General features: G+C 37.6%; 1 protein-coding gene across 12 annotated transcripts in view; it reads right to left on the bottom strand.

Annotated features, from left to right (window-relative positions):
- dst (dystonin) overlaps positions 1 to 26,252 on the bottom strand; it is a 215,873-nt gene that overhangs the window by 57,465 nt on the left and 132,156 nt on the right. For all 12 annotated transcript variants that reach the window (XM_048205886.1, XM_048205887.1, XM_048205888.1 and 9 more), the window contains 20 exons: positions 25,903 to 26,118; positions 25,662 to 25,811; positions 25,320 to 25,553; positions 24,175 to 24,327; positions 22,029 to 22,262; positions 21,590 to 21,874; positions 20,481 to 21,029; positions 19,913 to 20,089; positions 17,882 to 18,005; positions 16,483 to 16,691; positions 15,684 to 16,001; positions 14,940 to 15,106; positions 14,202 to 14,358; positions 10,723 to 10,849; positions 10,552 to 10,608; positions 10,183 to 10,418; positions 8,635 to 8,764; positions 7,744 to 7,943; positions 6,336 to 6,831; positions 2,993 to 4,461 (listed from right to left, as the gene is read on the bottom strand). In XM_048205886.1, coding sequence (XP_048061843.1) covers positions 2,993 to 4,461; positions 6,336 to 6,831; positions 7,744 to 7,943; positions 8,635 to 8,764; positions 10,183 to 10,418; positions 10,552 to 10,608; positions 10,723 to 10,849; positions 14,202 to 14,358; positions 14,940 to 15,106; positions 15,684 to 16,001; positions 16,483 to 16,691; positions 17,882 to 18,005; positions 19,913 to 20,089; positions 20,481 to 21,029; positions 21,590 to 21,874; positions 22,029 to 22,262; positions 24,175 to 24,327; positions 25,320 to 25,553; positions 25,662 to 25,811; positions 25,903 to 26,118 — 5,688 coding nt within the window. The remainder of the gene's footprint in view (positions 1 to 2,992; positions 4,462 to 6,335; positions 6,832 to 7,743; positions 7,944 to 8,634; positions 8,765 to 10,182; positions 10,419 to 10,551; positions 10,609 to 10,722; positions 10,850 to 14,201; positions 14,359 to 14,939; positions 15,107 to 15,683; positions 16,002 to 16,482; positions 16,692 to 17,881; positions 18,006 to 19,912; positions 20,090 to 20,480; positions 21,030 to 21,589; positions 21,875 to 22,028; positions 22,263 to 24,174; positions 24,328 to 25,319; positions 25,554 to 25,661; positions 25,812 to 25,902; positions 26,119 to 26,252) is intronic.

Raw genomic sequence — 26,252 nt, 5'->3', positions numbered from 1 at the left:
AATTTAAGCATGAATTATTTTACAAACAATTTACACAGAAGTTTGCGGTCCTTGGAGTTTTGCCATTCATTTGCAGTTTACTAATGGAGCCAGCTTGCAACTTTGTAGTGGGCCTTTTAAATGTGGATGAATAAATTCTCTGCCCTGATATTACACGCATGAAACCATTCATTTAAAACCAGACATGATGGGAAACAATGCCCGTCTGTGCACAGAAACAGGGCAGGGATGTTTCCCCATCTGAAAAAAAACCTCTGTCAACAGAATCTCTCACCATTCACATGAACAATACCCACAGGCACTGAAACGCAGAACTATTATTTAGACGAGAACAAAGCTTTTGTTGAGAAAAAAAAAAAAAAATCTCAGAATAAATTCCTCGAGCACTCAAGGGCTGAGATCCGTTGGGCCAAAAACGTTATCTCTCTCTCTCTCTCTCTCTCTTTGCCAATGTCCCATGCAACATGATCACAGTCAAATAACAACTTCATCATAATGCAACAATGTGCATAAGTTCTGGTGCTCTGCTGGTGCAGGGTTTCAGGTTCCCTGATGGGCGTCTGTACGGTGAGTCAGGCTGATGATTCAGCCAACACTGGGGGCCTCACAAAAACCCTTTTCCAATAATCACCTATGGAATTACGAATAGCTATGATTCAAGAGCCAGAAATTCCCACAGGTTTGCATGAGACATTAATGTCATGTCTAAGTAGTGGAAAAGAAGACAAACAATTCCTTCATTTCCGAACATCTCCTGTAAAGCTCACCTCCACAATGCTGTTTGTCATTGTCATGTGTTTGCTAAGGTGTTCTGGGTAGTTGTTAGAATATTGTGTGTTGATTCTAGCTGGCTTTACTCAAATGACCCCACCTCCAGTTCTCTATGATATTCTGGTCTTTACACATGGCTCGGCTCCCTAAATATTGGGTTTGTTCACAAATGAATCCAGTGAATTGAAGTAACAAAGATAAGGATAAACAAGCAACACATTTTTAAATGACAAAGCCTCTCTTTGTGTTTCACGATCTGGGTAATTTCCCTGAGTTTAATGGCCGTATCAGTGCGAACAAAGCTGATTTTCCAGCAGCAGCTGATGTAGCAGTGATCATCCATCCAGACATTGAAAAGAACAAAAAGAATGGGGGAGCCCGAACAACAAGGGGCCAAATGATCGACTGAACAGCGGCAGCTGATGCTTCGGCACAGCGCATGGATGTCCATGTTTGATTCATATGCACGTCCAAATATAGGTTAAGCTTCTTTCAGCTTCAAGCATTTAAAGGCTTTCCGGACAATGTTTTATCCCACTTTGACAATGGTTTTATCCAGGAATGATATTGTAAATCACATTGTTTTGTTCAGCAGGTTTTCTATCACTGTTGTAGTAACATTATAATATTACCCATCCTAATATTTCCCAAGATTTCTCCTAGTAGTAATTAAACTGTAACAAAAACTGAGAAATCTACTCCAGGTCTTTTGTTTATGATATGAATCACACTGCGTCGCCATAACAAAAGAATAGAAAGAAGGCTTTGCTCCAACTTTTGGAGGCACAAGCTTTATTTTTTGAGGATCTGAACAATCCAGAAATTCCTGCAGCAGCATACTTTTCCAAATTATGTACTACTTGAAATATGGAGTCAAAAAACATCCAGGAATCCAAACTGACAGGCCAAAACAAATAAGTGGAAGTCAACGTCTCTAAAAATATTCCTGGTTAAATACAAGTTTAGCTTTATCAACTGCATCTGTGGCACAGAAAACATTTTTGACTCATTCCTCAGTTTGTAAAAACGAACAAAAATCGCTGTATAAAACAAGACAAATATACATTGTTCAGCATTGCATACATCTGTTGTGAGCGTGTAGCTGTCAGCAGGGTTTTCATTTTTTTTTTTATAAAACATTATTTTCTGTTAATGTAACGCTGAAAATAAAGTTTTATGGAACATCCTTTAATCCTTTAATGCTTTGCTTTAAACAATATCATAAACTTGCATTAAAAGCAACCGCAATAGCAAAAAAGGCTGAGCTGATTTTTTTTTATATATAGTAATAATCAGTTTTGCTAATGTTCTGCAATCAGAATCCTTAACGGTAGCAGGTTAAAATGCAGAAGAAGAAAGAAGAATCTAGCAGCTAAAAATAAGAGAGCTAAAAACATCTTTTGTTTGCACTGAATATAGAGGCCTGCACTAGCACTCACTAACAGGTCAAGGAGCAGAAGTCAGACCCCGCTAGCTTTCACTGGCCACTACGATGCACAGCACCCCTCTGGCCCTCAGCTGCCTCACTGCACATTCGCAACAATGCCCCATCAGCTGACGTTCTTTTGTTAGCACCAGATGCTCACCCACATATTGAACTGTCAAGAGAAAGATCTAACACGTGGCTAACAGACCAAAACCATGCTACATAACTGAGGAGCAAGATAGCAAAAATCCTCACGTAAAACTAAAAAATAAATTTCATTTCTGTGAAATGTTTTGCTTGCAAAGTGTGGCACTTGCTTTGATATTCAAACATTTTTAAGTGTGACATAAAGGTGAAGTGTAATTTCTGTGCTACTAGTGGCACCAAAAGGAATTGCAGTCTGTTTGATTGAGCAGCCCAACTGGGCACAACATAACAACACTGGCTCAACCAATGGCGTGAGTTTGTCCAAAAATGTAACATTGTGACTGACTGTTTGAAGACAGTCAATATTTCGGAAACTCTTTTTGGTGCCATTAGTGGTGCATACATTACACACTTCACCTGTTCAAATATTTTTGGGTCCACTGTAGATACAGATCTTGTTCATTATGAAATGCAAAGCTCACGTTTACCTCATTATATTGATATTTCATGTGTAAGACTACTATTAGTGTTGCTAAAGGTTATTTCTTACAGTTCTTACTTGCAGTATATCAATCCTTTAAAATGCCAGTGCACTGCTATGGATCTTCTAGAAGGGGAACAGAACAAGGTAATGAATCTTAATTTTACCTTGAAGGACTCCAGTTGTTGGTTAATGACTTCTGTTTCCAATCCAACAGACCCTTGGGACTCCTCTTGCTTCTCAGCATTGCTCAGTTTACGGGTAAACTCTTGGGCCTTGCTGTAGAACTCCTCCAGGTGACCGAGGGTCTCCTCAACCTGCTCTCTTCTACCAGTGGCTCGGTCCATCAGCTTCCCACATTGCTTGCCCAGGGCTTCCAAGTCTCTCTTCAGACCCAGGAGATCTGGTGAGGCCTCTGACTCCAGCATCTTCTTGCAACTGTCTCTGCCATTGGCTGTGTTGGTCATCAGTTCCTGAAGTTTAGCAACAAAGTCTTTTATAGAGCTTTGCTGATCCCGTAAGGTGTCAAGATCCCTGCCTACTGGAGCCATACCATCTAACTCGTCGTCCAGGTCTGCGAAGTTTGCAAACATTTCGCGGATGCTATTCTGGAATTGCCCAATGCCTTGGAGCTTGTTCTCCAGGGTGGAGCAAGCATCCTCTACCTTTTTGGTAATTGACATGTGGTCTTTTTCCAAGCTATCTGCCTGAAGAAGAAGGTCTGTCACACCTTCGACCTCAGAGGCATCTACTACAAGACTTTGTGCAAGACTTTTGAGATGCTCGATCTGGTTGTGGACACCCTCTAAGCTGTTCTGCTGAGCCTTCATGTTGGACAGGTTCTTGTTGCTGTAGGCCTGGACACCCAAGGAAGAGTGAGAATCGAGCTGTTTCCTGACACCCTCCAGTTGGCCCTTGGCTTCTTTCTGTAAGTCGTTGAACTCTTTCAGCTTCTGCGAGATATTTTCTAATGTTTCTCTTTTGAGCATTAAATCTTCTGTCAGCTTATCCACTCTTTTACCAGTGGTTACCTTCTCCTCCCTAACCGTATCACCATCTGATGTGACGACCTCCAGGAGGCTGTCTGCAGCTGTGTTCATCATCACGACTAGCCCTCTATGCTTGTCAACGTCCTTCTGGATGGCCTTCAACTGCGAGAGGGAGCCCTCGATCTCCACTGAGTTCATGCTGAGCTTCACATTCTTCTCCCTGTCTTCACACTCTTGCAACCATGAGCTCAGCTTCTCTAAATGTTCCTTGTACTTCAAAGCCCTCTGCATGGCACCTTGAAGCTTTTCTGCTTGCTCAGCATTGCTTTTCTTCACATCATCCCAGCTGGACTTTAGAGCAGAGAGCTGTCCCTGAAGGGCCACCTTTTCTGCCCCCTCTGTTCTCTGAAGGAGAGTTTCACCCTCTTTCATGATGGTGTTATAAGGTTCCTCATGGTCACTAATGGCCTTCTGAACAGCACTGTTCTCCTTGAGACTCTGTTTTAACATCTCTGCATAAGCGGAGATGGGCTGTGTCTTACACTGCTCCTGGAGAGTTTGATTCAGCCAGGCTTGGAAGTCCTTAGATGTCTGATGGAACTGCTGGGAGCTGGCAAAGGCCGAGTTGAGCTGCTCAATCCGCTTTCCTGGTAAACACAAGGTAAAATATAAGAATGTTAGATAAGAAGTCTGAACAGTTGTCATAATTATGTAATAGAGTGTCTGAGCAGGGAATAACATGACAAGTGTCTAGCGTCTAGAACATTTTCAGCCATGACTGAAAGCAAAAATGCTTTCAAAAATGCGGGGCTACCCAACACCACTGTTGCCAAATAGTTTCAATGGGAAGTTGCTAAAGCCTGCCCGAAATTATAATAATTAGCATAATCATGGCATTTGCATTCATCCTAGTTTCAGCTCTTTACATTTGTTTGCTCTCTCCTACTCTCCATACTGAGATACCCTCTGGCCTCTTTGTTTAGGGGTCACACTCGACTCCTTCGCAGTCAAAAGTAACCAAAGCCTTGAAATGTAACTGTTTTTTGTTTGTTAGTTTGGTTTTTTCAGGAAAACCAGTGTAATATATTTTTGTTCAATATTTTTTTTGATTATTATTTAAAATTTTGAGGGTATTTTATGATACTATGCAATATTTATAAATTTGTATTAGCTATTTTCCCCAATGAAAATAATACACAATTTTTTTTCTAATATGTTTTATGATTTCAATTAAAGCAATATTCCATATTAAACTAGAGACAAGGCATTTAAAAATCCAATTTTATGAAGGTAGACTAGTGCCATCTGGTCGGAGTAAAAATAGAAAAACTTATGTAATGCAACTAGATTCCTATATAACTCTATATAAAGTGGCGTATAAATTCTCTAGTGTTTTTTAGACATAAATATTATATTTTTATTAAAATAACATTTTTATTAAGTTGTGGATTTGGATTTATACCAAATGGATTTATACTTTACTTTTTGTCAAGGTTTAGATTTTTCTTTTCTTTTTTTCTTTTTTTTTCTTTTTTTGATTGAAATGTTAATTTGAAGTGTCAGTTTTTGCAATAATTTAATACAGTCAAACCTGAACACAGAGGACATTATGTTACATATAACATCAAAATTCATTAAAAATGTAACAAAAATGAACAGGTATGATTTATCACAGCTTAATAAATCCTGGTCTGATCTTATTTCAACATTTTATTTGAGCCTTTTGGCTCAATTTTACCATATTGTTATAGCCACACCAGTTCAATAGTGTGTTGTGTGTGTGCGCGTCTCTGCATGTGTGTGTTTGAGTGTGTGTGTCTGTTTTGTACTCTCAATGTTTTAGAGTGCAATCTCTTTTTTTTTTTAGTGCCTTGTGGCTGAATTATTGATTTTATCTTTTGCAAAAACTTGCTCTGTTTAATAGTCGCACTGTTTGTGTGTATATTTTGCACTCTTGACATTTTAGAGTGTCAACCCTTCAGTGCTGTGCACGTTTTTCTGCACAGCGGCTGGATTGTAGTTTGTACCACCAAAAGATTCTCTGAGTTTTCGTATTTTTGACCGTGAAGTCAAAAATAATAGTCAATGTGACTATTTTTTTTCAAAACTCTTTAACATATCCGAATCATGTCCATGATTTGTGTGTGTGTGTGTGTGTGTGTGTTCACATAGCTAATGTGCCAAAAGTCACTAAGTGTCATCCCATTCCGATGAACCAAAACAAAATTAAATTTTAAAAAGTAAACATTTTCGGTCATTTTTGACCAAAGAACACATTATGAAGCCTTGAAATGTAGTATTTTCAAAAAGATTAAACATTATCAAATTAGCCAAAGTACTTGATAAATGAGCATGCAGAGGTCGGGGGATGTATAGGACTTCATGAATGAAGGGCATTCATTCAAATTCTAAGGAAATCTGTATAGCTTTCGGTACAGTTATGTGTGTGCAAATAGAAAATCAGTATATTATGTGATGTTGCAAAAAGAAAGACAAGACTAGTTGAAGTTAACTACAATACCTGCTTTGTCCTCAAGTTGTCTAAATGGTTTAGTGACGGCCTCAAGCTGTTTGGTCAAGTCTGCTCTGAGATATTCCTCAGTCACCATGGCAGAGAGCTCAGAGCAGACGTTTTCTGCCTCTTTCAGCCTCTTCTTCTCCTCTCGTAGCTGAGCCAGGATTGCATTGGTGGCTTCAATCTGCTTCTTGACTTCATCAGGTTGGGTGCTGAGAGGCTGCTGGTTATTAAGTTCAGTCTCCAGGCAAGTGGCACTTTTATTGAGGCTTTGCAAAATCTCCTGGAATTGAGTGGTCTTCCCAACAGCCTGCTCAATGAGGGCATGTCTTTGAGACAGCTGACCTGTCAGGGCCTGCCACTTCTGGGAAATAGATGCCAGCTGTTCTTTAACCTGCTCTACAGCAGGATCCTGCTTCTCTGATGCACTAGTGATTGCTGTGGCGGCTTCAGTTAACTTCTCATACTGAGGCTTGCGGCTGTCAAACTCCTTGAGGAGAATCTAATCAAAGGAACGACATATGACATTAAGCAATAGGCATTATGGGATACACATTCTTCAGTAGCATAAGAAATAGCACAGTATGTCACTCCATCTTTGTAACTTAAAAAAAAACAATTGACCAAAAAAAAAAAAAAAAAATCTGTCATCATTCCAAATTGGTTTGACCTTCTTCCATGAAACACAAAAATGTCTGGCAGAATGTTTACACTGCTCTTTTCCATACAATGAAAACACACAACCAGGGTCTATCAAGCTCCAAAACCAATAAAAAAGCACATGTTCATATGACCAGTGTACTATATTGCAAGAAGATCACTTTGATCGAAGAAGGCACTGAAAAGTCACTATTTACAAAACATCGCATCAAATGCCATTGATTCTTTTGTTCCAGGTGACTGATCAAGTGTGATGTGCAAATAAGAGCAACTGCTGATTTTCAAAGAAAAATTACTTATATTGTGGTGTGTTCCTCACAAAAAGCCATCATATGATTTGAGAAAACTTGAAATTGAATGCGAGTCATAACCATATGTGCTTTATTGTGTTTTTCGTCTTTGTATAGAAAAAAAAGGGCAGGAACATTCTTCAAATCATCTCCTTTAACTGTTGCACAAAAGAATTATGAACATCATGCAGACGAGTGAATGATGACAGAAATTTATTTTAGGGTGAATTAGGGCTGGGCGGTATGATATATTGTGATATAAAGTGTCTATCACTAAAGCTCATGCTAACTGACACACACCTGAAGCGCAAACTCAGAGAGTTTGCGAAATAAGATTTTGGTCATATCGCCCATCCCTAGAGTGAACTATGCGTTTAACTTCATTTAACCTTTAATATTTGATAATACTGTTCTTTCATATGAATTACAGTTGTTATCTATGTTTACAGCATGACTGCCAGTACCTGGACTTGCTGCTTTTGTGTGTTAAGCATGTTGGGATCCATAGACAAAGACCCCAGGACGCCCATCATCAACTCCTTCTCCTGCAGCCACTGCGAGAGTTGTGGTTGGGTCGTCTGGAAGAGCTCCAGCATGCGGGACGACTCCTCCAGGTGCTGTTTCCGGATCTCCATGGTGTCCTTGACCTCCTCCCATCCTGCGTCTGTGTGTGGAGCAGAGCACACGTCACTTTATCACTCCCAGCTTCACTTTAGCTGAGCATTGATTCAGAGTGTGTGGAGGAGGCCAAACTCCTCCACTATCAGCTTGAGCTTTCACAGGAGCTTCACTTCAGTTCACAGCAGGGTCGGAAATTAACGGGGGCTTGGGGAAAAAGCCACCAAGATGAAGAAAAATGCCTGCTAAATTCAAGATAAAGAATTAATCTAAATCTATTTCGACTGTTGTGATTAAAATAAATTGTGTAAATTAATGAAAAGTGTCGATTACAGATTTACATTTAGATCAGGTCACGTTGCATCAAAGATTTTGCGGCATTGAGCATTACAGCCACTCACAGATGTGTCTGTTGAGCGTATGAATGTAACGGCCAATCAGAGGCTAGCAGCTTCTGCAGTGTAAAATGGCTTTGTTGATGTTTGTTAAAATTTTATTGGTAACAGCCAACATAGTATGTCATTATTCTGATCATCTGAATTAATTGATTAAATTTAAGTATTTGACATAAAAGATACATTAAATAAGGTAATTATAAAAATTGCCCCCTTAATGGAAAAGTTCATTTCTGACACCGGTTTGCAATTGGTGCAGAAAGGAAGTGTGTGAATTTGCACCTGGCCATCTACACAGCAGGTAAAAGTAGATTAATGTTTTTGGATGTGCTGGACGCATACCTATCTGTGCCAGCATGTGCTTCCACTTTTCTGCCTCAGGTGAATCTGGGTTCTCCTCGATTAAGCTGAGCAAATTCTCCCTGAGCTGCTGGAGCTGCGCTTGCTTTTGTTTCATATTCTCTTCAAAGACCTGCAAGACAGATATATTAATAATAATAATAATAATATAATATAATAATCAGCTTTTCTCAGTGCTTACAGTTTAAAGAATGGGCTTATAATGGCCGACACAGAGTTTGTGCTGTGTTTTTATCATCTCAGAGTGACTCAGTTCACAGTAAACGCTGCTTCTCATCAACTCCATCTCTTCACTTTATTTACACATTTGCATAATTATCAACATTTCTGTGGATTGAAGTTTACAGCAATTCACCAGTATTTGTAACAGTGTGGTAATCAGGCATGAAGCAGAAACAACTAGACAGTCTTTATTTATAACACAAAATACGTAGGAGAACGCACGCAAACCACATAAATCATATATACGAGAACCGACAAGGAGCTGAACATAACAGGAAGTTTAAAAAGAATAATGACTGACAGGTGATAATTATGCGTAACCATAGAAACAAACAAGGAGATAGTCAGTAACAAAAGAAACACGGAACTAAACAGAGCAGGACAACAGGAACAAAGGGAACAGAACCGAATATTAAAGTAGAAGACCATAATCGTGACAGTATCACATTTTTAAACATTTAAAAGTGAAGAACTTAAGACATATTAGTATTGAAACTTGTAGTGTAAAATAAAATTATTATAATTATTAAAAAGTCATGTTTTTATTTTACAGGACAACTGTAATTTACAACAGTAATATACTGTGTTTATATCTTCATTTTTAATAATTAATTAAAACAATATAATAATAATAAGCCCCAATATACGTGCAGCCTGATGCATATAAATACATTTGAAATAAAAACAATCAAAATTATTTTTATGGATTATTATGGATTTTTGAAAATTACCTTTCATGTAGTGTGTAACATAGCTAGGCTAGGTTCGCTAACATAAACATAAAACAACTTATTTCCAACTTCTTTATTTTTTACAACAGAGCGGAGCACCATCATTATTATAATACAATGTAAGTGATGCAAGCACTGTATACTGTCCTCCGTGTTAAGTCATCTGACCAATCACCGCAGATTAGCGTCACGCAAACAAGGGGTTTGAAAAAATTAATCGTTGAGCGGATCGTTTGGGAGTCGTTGAGCAAATAAGGTAAAAATAAATGCATAAGACAATGAAAATGTTTTTTGACCTTGCATGCTTGTAAACCTGTTGTTGGGGACTCCCAAAACAAAAATAGGAACCTTTCAAATGCCATAATAGGGGCACTTTAAAATGGTATCTGTTTACTTGCATGTCATGTGACCACTGACCCAACATCAGAGAACCATGAATATGTGAACGTATCGTTAAATTATTGAAATATTCAAATCTGAGGGGGTACAATATTTTACATCTAAGGGGTTCAGATGCAAAAAAGTACAAATAATGCTAATGAAGTACACATAATCCACATTAACGAGTTTCATTTACCTTCTGTTGCTCTATCTGTGATTTTACTGTGTCTTTCCCAGATGGATGGTTACTCCATGATGATGCTGTTTTCTTTGTGTCTTCCATCCACTGACGTAAAGACTCAGCCTGTTCATGGACGCCTTGAACTTTCTTCAAGAAAGCGCTGATCTCAGATGATCTGGCCTTCAGAAGCTCCCCCAGATGTTCGTAACTGCTGTTAATGCAGGACATGTTCTGCTGCACCAGCATCAGCTCTAAAGGCAAATAAAGTAATAATAGGCAGAATAGTATAGATTTACATTAGCCATCATAATAGTTATTAGTCACAGCATTTAAAAAAACAGTTATGTCAGCCAAAACTGATGCATCACTAGTATGAACTTTCACCTTGGTTTGTCAGATAGGCATGACTTCCTGGACCAGAACCATTACTGACAGCTGATCCTAAAGATGAAAAAATATATGTGTTCACTCTAGATGGAATTAATGAGTGATCATGTAGAACTGAGACATGCAGTAAATGTTTTTGTAAAACCTTAAAATACTCCTGGGCAATACCTGAGTTGTGATGTATCTTGGCTTTGGCCGGTGATGTCAAAACACTGATTAGGCTACATAGAGCAGATCCTCTGCTATTTATATCCTGGACCGCAGGAGCTTTGGAGGTCCATTCATCCAATAATCCCTGCAGACAGCATAAAAAAGACCAGAATATGTCATTTGAAAACTTCTATATCTATATAGAGTTAGGAGACATTTTGACATCATTATTCATCACATGTTCATTATTCTCCGTTGACCTTTGCAGCATGACACACACATTCTTGAATGCTGAGCAATGCTGGAGTCCAGTAGGCTGGATGTGACTAGAGTAAAGAGGGTTACCTCCCTGAAATAAACACTTTAAAACAGGAATGTGAGCAAAAACATGATCCACTGTTTATCCTCCTTATATGGGTGATTCTTCAGAGAAACATGTCGGTCCTTAAGGAAGATTTTAATGGGAAAAAAATTCTAATTTAACCCTTATGTACTGTTGCAGGTCAATTTGACTCGTTTTGATTCGAGTTGTCGGAAATATCAGTTTTTTCTTCAAATTGTGTGACTTTTTCTCATTTAGGGTCATGAACATGCAAGCAAAGTTTCAACACACTGACGTGTTGTGAAACGTACATACAGAAATCGTATACGTTCTTACTGTTCATGGGTCAATTTGACCCATATAGACAGCTGTTCAAAAGCAACTGTACAGACCCAAAATACAAAACACTTCTGTGATGCATGTCACAGCTCTTCGACTTCAGTCCTGAAGTGCCAGTGTCTTACTGAGTTTAACAACTTTTAATTCTCAAAGTTTGTGAAAATATAAAGTTTTTTTTTACCCATCAACTGTCTACTTTTTGAGCATAGACTTAAAAAAAATGACTTTTCCAACTTAAGTTTGGACTTATGTTTGGTATCTTTTTAAAGGGAACACTTCACAGATTATTGTAGAAGTAAAAAAAAAAAAGTAAAGTTTAAAAAATGTTATAGAAGTTTTAGTTATGATATATTAAAATATATAAAATATATATTTTTATTTTATATAAAATATATATTTTACAAAAAAGTTCAACTCTAAAACATCAAGAAAATCAAAGCTAAATATCTGAACAAGTTCTGTGCCACATTTTAGGTTGATATCTCAAAAAAACAACATTCAGTAAGATTTTTTTGTGCTCAGTACCAAACTTTTCCACCAGATGGCATGCAGACTCCACTTCGATTTCCATATATGGTTTCAGTGATCTGGGGTCATATTCACAAAACATCTTAAGACTAAAAGTAGCTCCTAACTTGTCGATTTAGGAGAAACTCTTAAAAATAATGGGAGTGTCAGTCCTAATTTTATATTTCACAAAGCATTTTAGTGCTAAAACTAGCTCCTAAGTCTGTGAAACGTTAGGAGTAGTCAAGAGGACTCCTAAGTCACTAAGAGCAAATCACAAACAGTCCTAATCCAACCAAAGACACTGAACACCATTGAGGCAATAGCGATAGAGCCTTGGGTGCTGAACCTTTTCTTCATAAATGCAATACATATTACATATAGATTTGAATCTATGATAAAACGCCAAAAATAAATCTTTAATAAATAAATAAATAAATAATGCCTGATTGCCTGTGGAAGTTGTTTTAATTAGTTCACACTTACAAATGATCAAACAGAACATGTACTAGTTTAATTAGTGACACTTAGCCTACATTTTAAAACTTTTAATTGAATATGGCAACATTTTTATTTTAAAACCTTTATTTTAATATAGAAACATGATAGCTCATTCTACAATATTTCTATGATTAAATCGCTGACAGAGACTCCTCCCCCATCAGCCAATCACTGTGTGTTTACTCCATATCAACGAGGTCAACCCCGCCCTTACTCTTAGCTTAAGACTTCCCTCTATTCCTTAGTAAAAGTTGGTCTCAGCAGCTTTGTGAATAGGTTTTAAGAGAAAACTCTTAGCTAAGAACTTTTACTGCTATTTAGGAGAACTCTTAGTGGTAAGATAAAATGTTTTGTGAATATGGCCCCTGATCCATATATTTCAAAACTTTTCAAAATATTTATGAAGTAGACTTCCTATTCACAAGTAGTTTGGGCAGTAATGTTAATATATGGTTTGAATTCAATCCATAAAACACATAAAACACATATGAAAAGAAGCAGAGCTTGTTTTATAGTTTGGCACCACATCACAAATGAAGAATCTATCGTTATTTATCTATTGCTCTGTCATTTCTTTTGAAAATCAGTCACCAAATATGAAAACTAGAGTCTGAAAGCTTTGATATATAGTTTGTCAAGATTACTTTAGGTTTAGACTAAAATATTATTGTTATAAATGTGTAATGGCAAGTGTCCCATGGGTGCAGGGAGGAGCATTGCTATAAATCATAAATTCAGATATTTATTCCTTGTAATGTGTGAAAAGTATTGATATCAAAAGTTGATTACTTGTACATGATTGTATGTTTCTTTTTTTTTTTTTTCATTGTGTGATTTTTTGGGAAATTGTATTGAATCTAATTAAATCGAACACTGCATGACGGTTAAAAGGGTGGAAATAGATTTAAAAATCTTTATTTATTTATGTTGTCACTGTTCAGTGAGATAATATTTGGTAGAATGATTGTTTTTTGCTTAAACTTCTATTTTTTATAATACTAATCACTGCTGTTGTTACCACTGTTTTACAAAACAATTGGGGGAAAAAAAATTTGGTTATAATGGAAATGGTTTGAACATCAGATGTAACCCCTAAAGGATGTAATTTAGAAACAAAAAATATATAATAAAATATATACAATATATCACAATAATTGACTGCAAAATATCACAATAATGGACTGATAATAACTGTTTTAGCAAGTCCACTGATTACTCAACCTGTCCAAAAATGAAGAAAAAATAAATAAATAAATAAATAAAAAATATATATATATATATATATATATATATATACACCAGCTCACATTATACCAAAATCCATTACACCTTTAGGTTACACTTTATTTTGATGGTCCACTTTAGTCATTCTATTAACTATGAGTAATTTTGCAACTACATGTCAACAAGCAGAGTTTAGTAGACATTCTGCTTAATATCTGCTAACTTTATTCTGAGTCCCAACAGAATTTGACTTAAGTAACTTTACAACTACATGTTAACCTATTCTACTAACCCGAACCCTAACCTAACAGTTTACTAATACTCTAATGAGAGTTAGCTGACATGTAGTTGACAAGTTACTTATAGTTAGTAGAATGCCTAAGGTGGACCATCAAAATAAAATGTAACCGACCGTTCATTCCAGGACATGATAAAAAAATTGGCAAATAGATTTGGAGTAGTTCAGAAGAATCTGAGTACGAAGACTCATTCCCAGTGAGATGCGCTTCTTCTTCTAGTTCCTTTCTGTAAATTTACAGCATCGTTCTATCCTGAAAGTTTTGTGACAGCAAATTAGAGGTGAAAAGTTAAATCCATCACTCACATTGACCTTCTGCAGGTCTTTTCCCAGGCCCTGTTCACTGCAGTGGGGCTGAAGCACTGGCACTTGCTCTTTTGTCTCCTCCAGCCATTTCATTAACACCCCTGCGGCTGCTTTGAACTCCTGCAGCTGCTTCTGGCAAGATGAAACCTCCTGCTTCCTGCAATACACAGGACACATATGCATACAGAGCTTTATTAAAGAGCTTGACATCTGGCAAAAAGCAAAACTAATATGTATTGTAATACTGTTTTATTACAGCACATGGTTTCTATAACAGTCCTAGCTAATCAAAACCCTCACTTTATACAATTAAATTAATAGTTTTCAACATTGATAATAATCAGAAATGTTGCTTTAGCAGCAAATCATCATATTAGAATGATTTCTGAAGGATCATGTGACACTGAAGCCTGGAGTAATGATGCTGAAAATTCAGCTTTGATCACTGGAATAAATTAGTTTACAATATATTCACATAGAAATAGTTATTTTAAATTGTAATAATATTTCATAATTTTTACTCTATTTTTGATCAAAGAAATGCAGCCCTGGTGAGCAGAAGAGACTTCTTGCAAAAACATTAAAAAATCTTGCTAGTGTATGTCAAAGCCAAGAGAAGCATAAAAATGAATGAGACACTTTGGAATAAGACCATATTATCATTTGAGGTGTAATCTGTATTAACATTTAACATTTCTGTACAAGTATTGTTTTTAAGTGCCTTACTTAATCACTTACTTCTCTGTAACTGTCTCTTTGAAAGCATTAAAGCTGTCTGAGATGTTCTGCATCTTGTTTTGAAGAAGAGCTGCGCTTCCTTCAGGACCAAACCCGCTGAGTTCCTCGGAAAGTTTCCGTAGGGTTTCCATGTCCTTTGCGTGCTCAGATAACTCTGCATTTGTGTCCTACAAATAAAGACTTTATTAGAACTTCAAGGTGTGAAACATAAACAGATTAAAGGACATAAACAGTCAGACTGTCTCTGCTCCAAACTGTAGACAGCTGCCTCACTTTCTATCCATTAAAAAAAAAAATCAATATCCTTTCATTAATTTACAGCCATGAACCATGATTTATATCATTGGACAAAAATATGTATTGATCTCTGAGTGCAAAACAAGTTATCAATATCTTTAGAGGAGAAAGCCTGTACTTTTGTATGTTCATATCAGTAACACTTTACAATAAAGTTCCATTTGTTAACATTGCATTAGTCAACATGAACTAACACTGAAAAATATGTCTAAAGCATTTATCAGTCAGATACCACATTGCTTTAGTAGGAAATACTTCTTAGCAAACTTTTAGTTATAATGATGTTGACTTTTATATCCACTATAGGCCAATTTTGTCAACTTTTAGGAGGACACAGAGGGCAGCCAGTATAGATTTTGACCTCAAAGCTAATAGAAATGAACCAAAGGCATAAAACTCCAGATAGGTAGTTCACTGGCTTTAGGAACAGAGTCAGGTTCAGCATACCTGGACGAGCTGTGAGAGTTCAGCGACGTTCTTTCCTGGCCCGTCTGTCTCTGACAGAGCCTGTGAGCTCTTCAGCACAAACTGCTGCACCTTCTCAGATGTCTTTTCAAACTGCTCCACCTTGTCTCTGAGCTCCTCCATCCGAGCCATCTTCTGCTTGTGCTGCTCAGAGGCGTCAGTAAAGCGCTGGGACAAGCCCTCCATCTTGGTCTGGAGCAGTGCGGCAGCTGCCGGGTCAGCGTTCTCCGCAAACTTCTTCACCTTTGCCTTCATGGCTGAGATGCTGCTCTGCCTGCTGGACATGTCCTGCTCCAGAGCCTGAAATAAACATTTTTGAACAAAGTTTTAATGGGTTCATTTTATTATTGTGTTTACTAAGTTAAGATAAAAGGTGTGTAAGTTTGCCACCAAATGGAACTGAAGAAATAATTAAATTATTAAAAAATAATACTAACTAAAATGGCAAATTTAGTTATATCTTTTTTTAACAGAAGAAAGAAACTCATACAAGTTTGGAACAAAATAAAGGTGAATGTCAAAATTTTCATTTTTGGGTAAACTATCCCTTTAAATCGATACAATGGAAGTCAATGGGCACCGAAACTGCTTGGTTCCCAACATTCTGCATGATATCTTATGTTCTACAGAAGAAGCAAAAGCATAACATGGTGCAAATGATGATAGAATTTTTGGGGGAACTATCCGTTTAAGAGTGCATGAGTTCTGTCTGTTATGCTTTTGCAATGTTAGTTTTGTAAAGTATAGAGTGTCTGTGAATGAAAGGTCAAAGGTCACATACTGCCTCCTTGCTAAGCGCATCTGTGATGGAGTTGGAGTCCAGCGGCACTTGTGTCGTGTCCTTCACGCTCTTCTCCACCTTCTCCATCCAGGTCATCATTTCATCCAGCCCGTCCTGGACGCTCAGAGAGCGCGTCAGAGTCACCTGCAGCTTCTCATTGCGGTCGCTCACTGACTTCGACAGGTTGTCGTATCTCTCTACGATGTCATCTACAAATAGAGGCATATTTTAAAACATTCGACTTGTGATATAAAGTAAGCTTGGAGAAAAAACGTGGTTTTAATCTCATAAATTGTCGTGCATTGATGGTGTGCTAAGCTAACATGCCAGCTAACCCTAAGATGCACCTGCCACTTAGCTGAGCAAATATGTTATTTTTATAAATGATTTTGAATAGTAAGGATCACTGAAATGTAATTTTTTTTCAAGAAGGGCATTTGAAATTTCAATGAAGGTGCAGTGAGAAGTTTGATCAAAGAAATGAGGGATTAAAACTGTGTGAATAGAAAGTCGTCAGTAATTATAATAAAGACATAAGAAAAGTATAATTAGGGCCATAACCAGGCCGGAGAGGTGTGAATGTGTGCAGGGGAGACAGAACTGAATGGGGCAGTTTGCACCACAAAACAATAGAGACACTGAATGGATGCTCAGAAGATGGCAATAAGCATCACTTAGCATTTTAGAGTCTTCTCAAAATAAAATAGCATGACATGATATATACATGAAATATAACATGGTCAGTCATATGGCTTTAGCTGCAGTGCATTTTTAGGTTGCAACAAGGCCAACTTCAATTTTCATAAAGATACTTCATAAAAATAAATTTCTAAAAACTTTTCAAAATTTTGAAGCTATTTATAACTTTTTTTTCATTATGACAATAATTAATTTTGACTTTACAGTAAACTGCAAAGTGTCTATTTTCAAATTAGATCATTCTTATGTTTTTAGTGCAAAGGCTTCATGAACTGTATCTGTTTTGGTTTGGTTATGCCATTTTTTGGGATTTTTTCAAAAGCGGGGGTTCAGGCTAACAGGTTAATGTAGACAGACGTTTTAGCTTCTAAACTTATGATTTAATCATACATAATTTAAACTGGTTTAATTATCACAGTTGCACTTTATTTTACAGTGGTAGAGTGCTACCAGTATTATTGTAGTATGTTATACTGCTATTTTATGCTGATTTTAAAAAATACTGAATAAAGAAATTATTAATGAATAAAATATACTTTGATATTACAGTAATGAATTTTTGTGTGGAGATTGTGCTTTATTGTCATGAAAATTCTTCATGATGCTAAAATAGGCCTTATTTTCTTTTTTTTTTTGTTTTTTTACCATACGCTTCTGGTGTGAAAGCCCAGACATGTTTTTGCGTGACTGGTTGACTCACCCACTGTCTCCTGAATCTCCTCTGGATTGGACAGCAGGTCTCCCTCTGCGCTGATCAAGGCATCAGCTGTTTTTCTCAGCGCATCCACCGCAGCCTGACGGGACGTTGTTTGCCCTTGAAGACTCTGGAACAGACCAATGCTTATTACAATCTACTAATACGAGTGCAGTCAATAGACTGAAAAGCACAGCATCAGTGGTGTGTGCTCTATATTCATCTCAGTAAGTCATATGAGACAGTGACATGAAAAAAGGTCCTTTAGCACAAGGACATATACATTCAAGGTCAGAAGACAGTCGTACTGCACATCCCTAGAGAACAGTAATGGAACATGAATACATTTTCTCTCTGTGTATCTGATCTCGCTGCTGATCTCAGCTGAATGTGGTCTGAGTGCATCATGGGAGATGTAATTTATTTAAGTATGATTAGCATTGTCTGCTTCTCTATCCATGTTTGCAAGAACAACTAGCAAGTTATTTGTGTCATGGCAAGTCTTCAGTGCTATAAATACACAGAAAAAAGTGAAACGACTGTGTATCATGATTTTGTTCAGTTTGTCTAGAAGCAAATCACTAATTTCAATACTCCCCATAGAAAGAATAGTATTACAATTTAAAATAACTGTTTTCTATTTGAATATATTTCACAAAGTAATTTATTCCTGTGATGGCAAAGCTGAATTTTCAGCATCGTTACTCCAGTCTTCAGTGTCACATGATCCTTCAGAAATCATTCTAATATGCTGATCTGCTGCTCAAGAAACATTTATGATTATTTTCAATGTTGAAAACAGTTGTGTACTTTTTTTTTCAGGATTCCTTGATGAATAGAAAGTTCAAAAGAACAGCATTTATCTGAAATACAAAGCTTCTGTAGCATTATACACTACCGTTCAAAAGTTTGGGGTCAGTAAGAATTTTTATTTTTATTTTTTTGAAAAGAAATTAAAGAAATGAATACTTTTATTCAGCAAGGATGCATTAAATCAATCAAAAGTGGCATTAAAGACATTTATAATGTTACAAAAGATTAGATTTCAGATAAACACTGTTCTTTTGAACTTTCTATTCATCAAATAATCCTGAAAAAAATATTGTACACAAATATTTTGTACAATTGTACAAATTAAATGTTTCTTGAGCAGCAGATCAGCATATTAGAATGATTTCTGAAGGATCATGTGACACTGAAGACTGGAGTAACGATGCTGAAAATTCAGCTTTGCATCACAGGAATAAATTACTTTGTGAAATATATTCAAATAGAAAACAGTTATTTTAAATTGTAATAATATTTCACAATATTACTGTTTTTTACTGTATTTTTAATTAAATAAATGTAGCCTTGGTGAGCAGACGAACCTTCTTTTAAAAACATTAAAAATCTTAGTGGTTCCAAACTTTTGGACTGTACTGTATAAAGATATATATACACAGAATGCTGGCTTATGTTGCTTTGCGCTTCACATTGCTCATAATGTCCCGTGGTTAACAATTAATCCCGGGTGTTCATATGCTGCCATTTCACACTGTACTCCTAAACCCTGTGTTAATGTTCTTATTTGCGGTGTCAGTGTCATTGATTGGACGAACGCCGTACGAGACCTGTTTTCATAAAGGCTCCAGCACTATGCACCTTCATATTATATATTGCGGACTATCAAGTTTATACTGAATTGTCTTTTCAGACTATAAAGGTAAGAATGAAACTGTATATTCTTCACTCCAAATGATGTGTTTTCTGTCACCATTTGACATTTTTCCATTCAAATGCTGAAACAACTGTTTATATACAATGTGCAGTGTTTCCGTGACTGTCCAAAGCATGTGCTGAGCACCAAGCCATAACATTCTAACACCTCATCATTGGCACTGCAATGCGGGGATAACAGCACAAAAGCGTTGCTAATCCGGTTAAAAGAGGGCTTTAGAGCGATGATAACTCGGGGTTCAGCACAATATGAAAAGCCTGACACAGTGCCACTATAATTCTGTGAAGTGAAATAATGAAAGTAGATTGTGTTCATGCCTTGGTCTCCTCCAGCTGTCTCTGTAAGGTTTGTGGATCTCCAGCAATGGGCTCCGACTGCTGCCTTCGGGACTCTTCCTCTGAATTACTGAGCCACTTCACCAGAGCACCACTGGCATCTTCATACTTCTTGTACTTGTCCACCACGTCTTTGAGATTGTTTCCAAGCTGATTACTCTGAAACAAATGAGATGTTTGTTTGTTTGTTTGTTACAGTTTATTTGTCCTGTTCATCATCTCAAACATTTAATGTCATTTTTTATTTATAGTAAAAAGATTGGAGGATTTAATAACGTAATGTCAGAACAGACCTGCTGGATATTGTTGATTGTTTGCTGAATTGGAACCATTTAGAGACAAATGCTGCCATCTATTGGTTGTAATTATAAAGTGGTTCATTCATTTCCCATACAGCAAAACTAACTAAATGTGTGTGGAAAATGCAATTTTAAGCAATGTTCCTTAAAAATAGTATTTTTTAGGCTAAATGTAATTTCTGTAAAATTTGTTTGATTTTCAGGACATATTCTTTACAGGATTCTACCATAGAGATCAAAAAGAGCATTACCTGGGTGTGCAAGGCTTTGTAGCGAGCGGCAGCAGAATCCAGCTTTTCTTTGACTGCAGCACAAGTCCCGGACATATCAACCACCAACAGGCCGTCCGTTCCCCCAGATTCACTACGATCGCAGGCCTTTGCTGCGTCCAGCACCTTCTGACCCGAGATGGTAATGAAGCGCAGGTCTCCTTTATGAGAGATGACGTCTTCAGAGAAGCTCTTCTGTCTCTGTAGATTATTACTCAGAGCGTCCAGACCGGCAGCGGGCGTCCCCAGCTCCTCCACCTGGCCGTGGGCCTGCTGTAGCCACGTCTCAAACTCCTCACAGTCACCCTTAAACTTCTTAAGTTCCTCCTGAACAGTCTGGACTTGCTTCATCTGCTGCTCGGCCTGTGTGAGAGAGGCCTCGTAGCGACCCTTCAGCTCTTTAATGTCCCTCTGTAACTTGTCTTTTTCAGCAGGTGACAGGACTTGAGCCTGTTTGTCGAGTAACGCCTGCGCTGACTGTGTGGCGATGATCAAATCCTGCTGTTGGGACAAGATCTCCTTGTGGTGAGCCTGTGGAGATGGAGAATGGAGGGCTTAGTAAGTCAATGCATTTAATTGCCATTAAATCTGGTTTTTAATATATATAGTTCAGTGATGAAACTCTAGAGGGCTCAGACGAATAGGTCCTTTACATACAATTTACTGCATGGTCTCTGCTGATCCCGCAGCCAATGAAATAGCTTACTCAATTAAATAGTCTGGTTCAGTGCTTGCTGTAGGTTAGCCCTGCAGTGCGATATAGAGAGTTCCTCTGAACCCCTCCACCTCCCCAGCTCCACCTGCCTAGATCTGCTACGGGATTTATGTGCGTCTATTTATGAAACAGCAACATCTTACATGCTCACAGCAAAGTCCATACTTGCTCTGCAGCAACAATAATCAACAGCAGCAGCGTAACAGATCTAGTCAGCCAACACCAAATACATTAACACTGAATTGCACCACTGTTTTAAATTATATCATTTTTTTCTGTAATAATTACACTTTTGTATGCTGAAGTGTACTTCTGTTTCACAAGGGTATGAAAAGTCTTCCAAAGAGCTACTGTAAATAAATACTGCAGTACTTACTTGAACTCTATCATACTGCTGGTCCAGGTCCAGGGCTTTACCGTCTTGTTTTTTGCCAGTAAGGACACTTGTGTTGTCCGTAGCATCTAATGCATTTCCATTAGGATCATCTCCCTCTCCAATTATTCTCTTCATTGATGTATCCTCCGGCATGTTTCCATTCTGTTTACCTGTCTGGTCCTTTTGTATGCCACCCATTTCTTTCTCTTTCCCAATGTTGGAGATCCAGTCTAGAAGACCCTCAATTTTGGTTTTGCTCTCCTCAAGTTGTTCAACAGCTGCTACCTGTATTGTAAAAAATAACTACGATTTACTGAAAATGATCACAGAAATCCAAAGATACTTTTGAGAGCCAGTACAAACTGCACTAAAGTCACTAAATTTCTTTTTTTAACGACCACTTGAATAGTGGTAGAAAAAGAGTTTTTATCCCCCTAACCTTCTCAGTCTCCTGCTTGATAGCACTTGTCAAAACCTTCTCCAGATCCTTCCTTGACTCTTCTGCCATCTGGTTTAGCATATTCGCTTTGCTCTTCAGTTCTTCCAGTTTGTTCTCAAGAGCCGATATCTGCTCTGGTGTGAGTTTACTGCGATTCTCCTCCAGAAACTTCTTTGTGCTGCTGATGACTTCATTGAGGGCATTGGCATTAGCCTGCAGGTCTTTCTGTAGAGCCTGTGAGACCAGTATAGAGAAACAGTCTTTAATATTCAGCTTCCATCTAAACAGATAAAAACAATATAACACACATAATTAATTGCAACAAGCCACTGTGTTACAGTGATTTTACCTCAGGTAAAAGAGTTAAGGGTGTTCCGAGGCATGCAATAATGGTAAAATCATTGTAACACGCAGACATGAGTGGCTAATAGCCTATGCAAAAGAAACAGTTACATAAACAGTTACATTTAATATTCATTATTAATGTTCATTATTCTAAATATAGGCAATTAACAGCATGTTTGTCAGGACATTGATATGCAGCTGCTAAAGTATTCTGACTGGTTGTTAGACCGTTGCTCAAGAGCTGCTCAAATGTTCAGGATGGTTTCTAAAGTGTTGCTAGGTGGTTTCTATAGGTTGTTTGCAATCACGTGGTTCTGGTGACGCGCGAAATACCGGTGGAGGGCAAGCAGTGAAAATTAGAATGGAAGAGATGGAGAAAAGTCCTTTCTGTGCTGGTTTAGAAAGGTATAAACAGAAAATCACAACATATGCTGGACGTGATCCTTATGTTATGAAGATGAGCGACTTTTCCACTGAATTGAAAGACTTTCCTGCCATCGAGGAGATAGATATAGAGAATGTGAAGCTGCCGTTACGCCAGGTTCAGGTCTAATCTGGGTTTGTTTATATCGCGCTGCCTTTCTGCTAGTGAAGTTAGGGCAGTAATTTTGATTTTCTGCCACGATTGTGAAAAATGTCAAAATTGTAGGTCATTTATGCTGAATCGAGAATTGCAACAGGAGTTCACATCATCGTTCAAAGAAAAAACTGGACGGTGTAATACAATTGTTGCCATTTATACATGTAAAAACACACTAAGGGAAAGTTGAGGAGCTGACGGGAAGACGCCGTATATCAAATCTAATAATGTCACTGATTTAACCCACTCCCTCTCACTCAATAAAATAATCGCATAGCTGAGTGTTTTTGAAAGTTTTGTCTTTGTTGTTGAATCAACTAATGTCAGCTTGTTAAACATTTATTTATTTGGACATTTTCTACCATACGATGGCTGAAGCAGCAGCGCGTGACACTGTTCTCATGGTAACCAGATCAACATTGTGAACGGAATACTACAAAACTGAAGTGAAAACACCAAAGTGAAAACGATATAAGTTATAAAAAACGGTATAAGTTATGTAAACGATATAAACACCTTCTGGGTTCTCGATTTTATCGATCTGAGCAACCATAAACGACGCAAAACATATGAATTTTGAGTTTTTGATAAGATTCCTATATAGAAAAATCACTCCCTGCCCTCCAGACTAATTCGCGCTGCTGCTGTGACCTCATGTGCAAACAACCTATTGCGTTCTATGTCATTGAAAGCTAATTGGTAGGCAGTTGTGAAGCCAACTTGACTGAGTGTATGCTAGGTATTGCTAGAAGGTGATTGAGCTGTTTGAGGTAGTTGGTAATGCATGTATTTTGTGTTTTGTGTGGTTGTTAGGCAGTGGCTATGGTGTTCTGGGTATTACTAGGATGTTGTTGGGCTGTTTATCAATGCAAGTATATGGATTTTTTTTGCTCCTCTTTTTCATCTCCCAAACAAAAATATGGTCTGATCATTTATAAATGTAACAGCACACTTTAAATCAATAATCGCCACAAATTGAGTATGATTCATCAGCCTCCATTTAGTTAGCAACACCCAAATTCCTATGATCCAATCAATTCCCGAAGGACGTAATCAAGTCCCGCTCTACTTTTCCAAGTTTCACTTGGATATACATCACATTTGGGAAGAAATACTATCGCATCTTCCATTTCATGCCGACTTTAACAAAGATCTCCAATAACTTCTTTAAATGTATGTGTTACATGTACAAGCGTCATAGGAAGTGTCACCAGGCTGTACCTGATGCTCTTGCTGGTATTGCTGGAGGTCTCCCACAGTCTTTGCACTGGCAGCCTGCTGCTGGTGGCCAATGAGTCGGTTTTCCGTCTGTGTTAGATCATCAAACAGCTCCTGCAGCTTTTCTGAAAACTCCCTCTGCTTCTCTACAGCGGCCTACCACATAAGCATTCAGTTAGAAAAGAAACCGTTTCCACTGAGAAAAACCACAGCATCAAAGCAAATACTGAGCATTTAACCATTAGCAGTGACTGAGTATGCTGTAAACATGCCAGCCATTCAAAGAGATTTTGGCAATGGTCAAGAACTGTAGGTTAGTGCTGCCTTTACAGCCGGAAAGCATATCCACATATAATAAAGTTTAGGTCCTTTGGTAGTAAGAGCTGAATAGGTTCAGGAAGCCTGAAAAATGCAAACAGGATCAGAAGAAGTTAAGTTGGTGGCAGTGATCAAGCCATGGCTTTTCTGTGTTGTAAATAAAACAGAAATTGTGGTTAAACTCAGCAAAACACACACACACACACACACACACACACACACACACACAATACATTCCTGAATAATGAATTTGGTCTTAAAAATATCATTATAAAACTCTTTGTCGCAATGACTTTTTTGGAGAGGGCTACAATTTATAGTAAATTTACAGTACAGCAAAAATAACTAAAAATATTCATTACTCATCTAAAATGGCATATCCGCATTTTGGTCCAAAACAATGAAATAATGATTGTTTCTAGAATGTGAACATTTATTATCAATATCAATGACAAGTAGCAGATCATAGTTAATAGTTGTGGCATAAACAAAACACTATCTTTTTTTCTTTATTTCTACCAATTTCAAAAAGAAATGTCAACGCAGGAAAGAAAACTGCACTCAAACCACTTTTTGGGGTCCCATGGGTTAATAGGGCAATGAGTTTTCCGACACTTCATATCAAAATGAAGTGTCATATCACAACTGAATTTCCCCTCTGGGGATTAATCAATCAATCAATCAATCAATCAATCAATCAATCAATCAATCAATCAATCAATCAATCAATCAAAATACACCACACATCAAAGCAACAACTTTTAGAAGCATCTCCATGCATTTTCATGTGATCAGGTAAATGTCAACGGTCAGTGTGATCTCTCTCAGACCTGCTGCTGAGTCTCATCCTCACAGATCTCCAAGTGGACCTCCAGAGTTTGTCTCTGAGTGAACACTCTGTCCATGAGCTCTTTAATGGATCTCTGGGTAGTGCTGAGAGCCCTTAGAAGGTGTCTGCTGTGAGCAGGACTCAGGAACTGAGCATGCTCAGAAATGAAGTTTTGGATATCAAAAGCAGCATCTTCCAGGAGCTGTCGGGTTCCTGATAAGCCCTTCTCTATGTCCTGAATCAGGAACAATAAAGAACATTAAGTAAAACTGCTCAGATGGTGACATATGATGTGGTAGCTGAATAGCAGGATATGATGTCACACTGTATAAAAACAACTTACCTTATTTTGCTGAATCTTGATCTTAATTCTTTCTGTGTCATCAGTCTCCATGATATCAAGCTTAGCCACCATCTCAGAATCATCTTGTATGCAAGCTGAGATCTTATCGAGAGAGCTTAGCAAATCCTGATATGAGGTTTCCAAATCGATCTGTAACCCATATGTGAAAACGTGTGAGATAATATAATTTGCATTATTCTACATTTACTCTTTCTTTCTTTTCTCACGTAACCTTACTAACCTTCACTGTTTCAATGGCTAGTAGAATAGCATTACTTCGCTCAGCTGACAAGTGGCAAACATCTGTGAAAGCATTCTGTATATCTACATAGACCGTAGCCAAATCTTGGTGGATTTGCATGGGAATGAGTTCATCGGAAGAATTCAGAAGTTGTTCTGCTATGCTCAAATCAGCTGTTAACATGTCAGGGAGAGCAGCGATTTGTGCTTCCAGAGACTAGAAACAGAGTGTGTGGAAGTTGTTGAGGGGAAAAAGGAAGGAGTTGTAAAGAACAGTGACAGAATAAAAGGAATAAGCAACAGACTACAGTAGAGATAATCGTGCAGACAGAAAGCACTGGTCAAAGATTA

The sequence above is a fragment of the Megalobrama amblycephala genome, linkage group LG10 (assembly GCF_018812025.1).
Source record: "Megalobrama amblycephala isolate DHTTF-2021 linkage group LG10, ASM1881202v1, whole genome shotgun sequence".
Lineage (NCBI taxonomy): Eukaryota > Metazoa > Chordata > Actinopteri > Cypriniformes > Xenocyprididae > Megalobrama > Megalobrama amblycephala.
The sequence above is the reverse complement of the archived record's forward strand: the minus strand, read 5'-3'. Positions and strand labels throughout refer to the sequence as shown.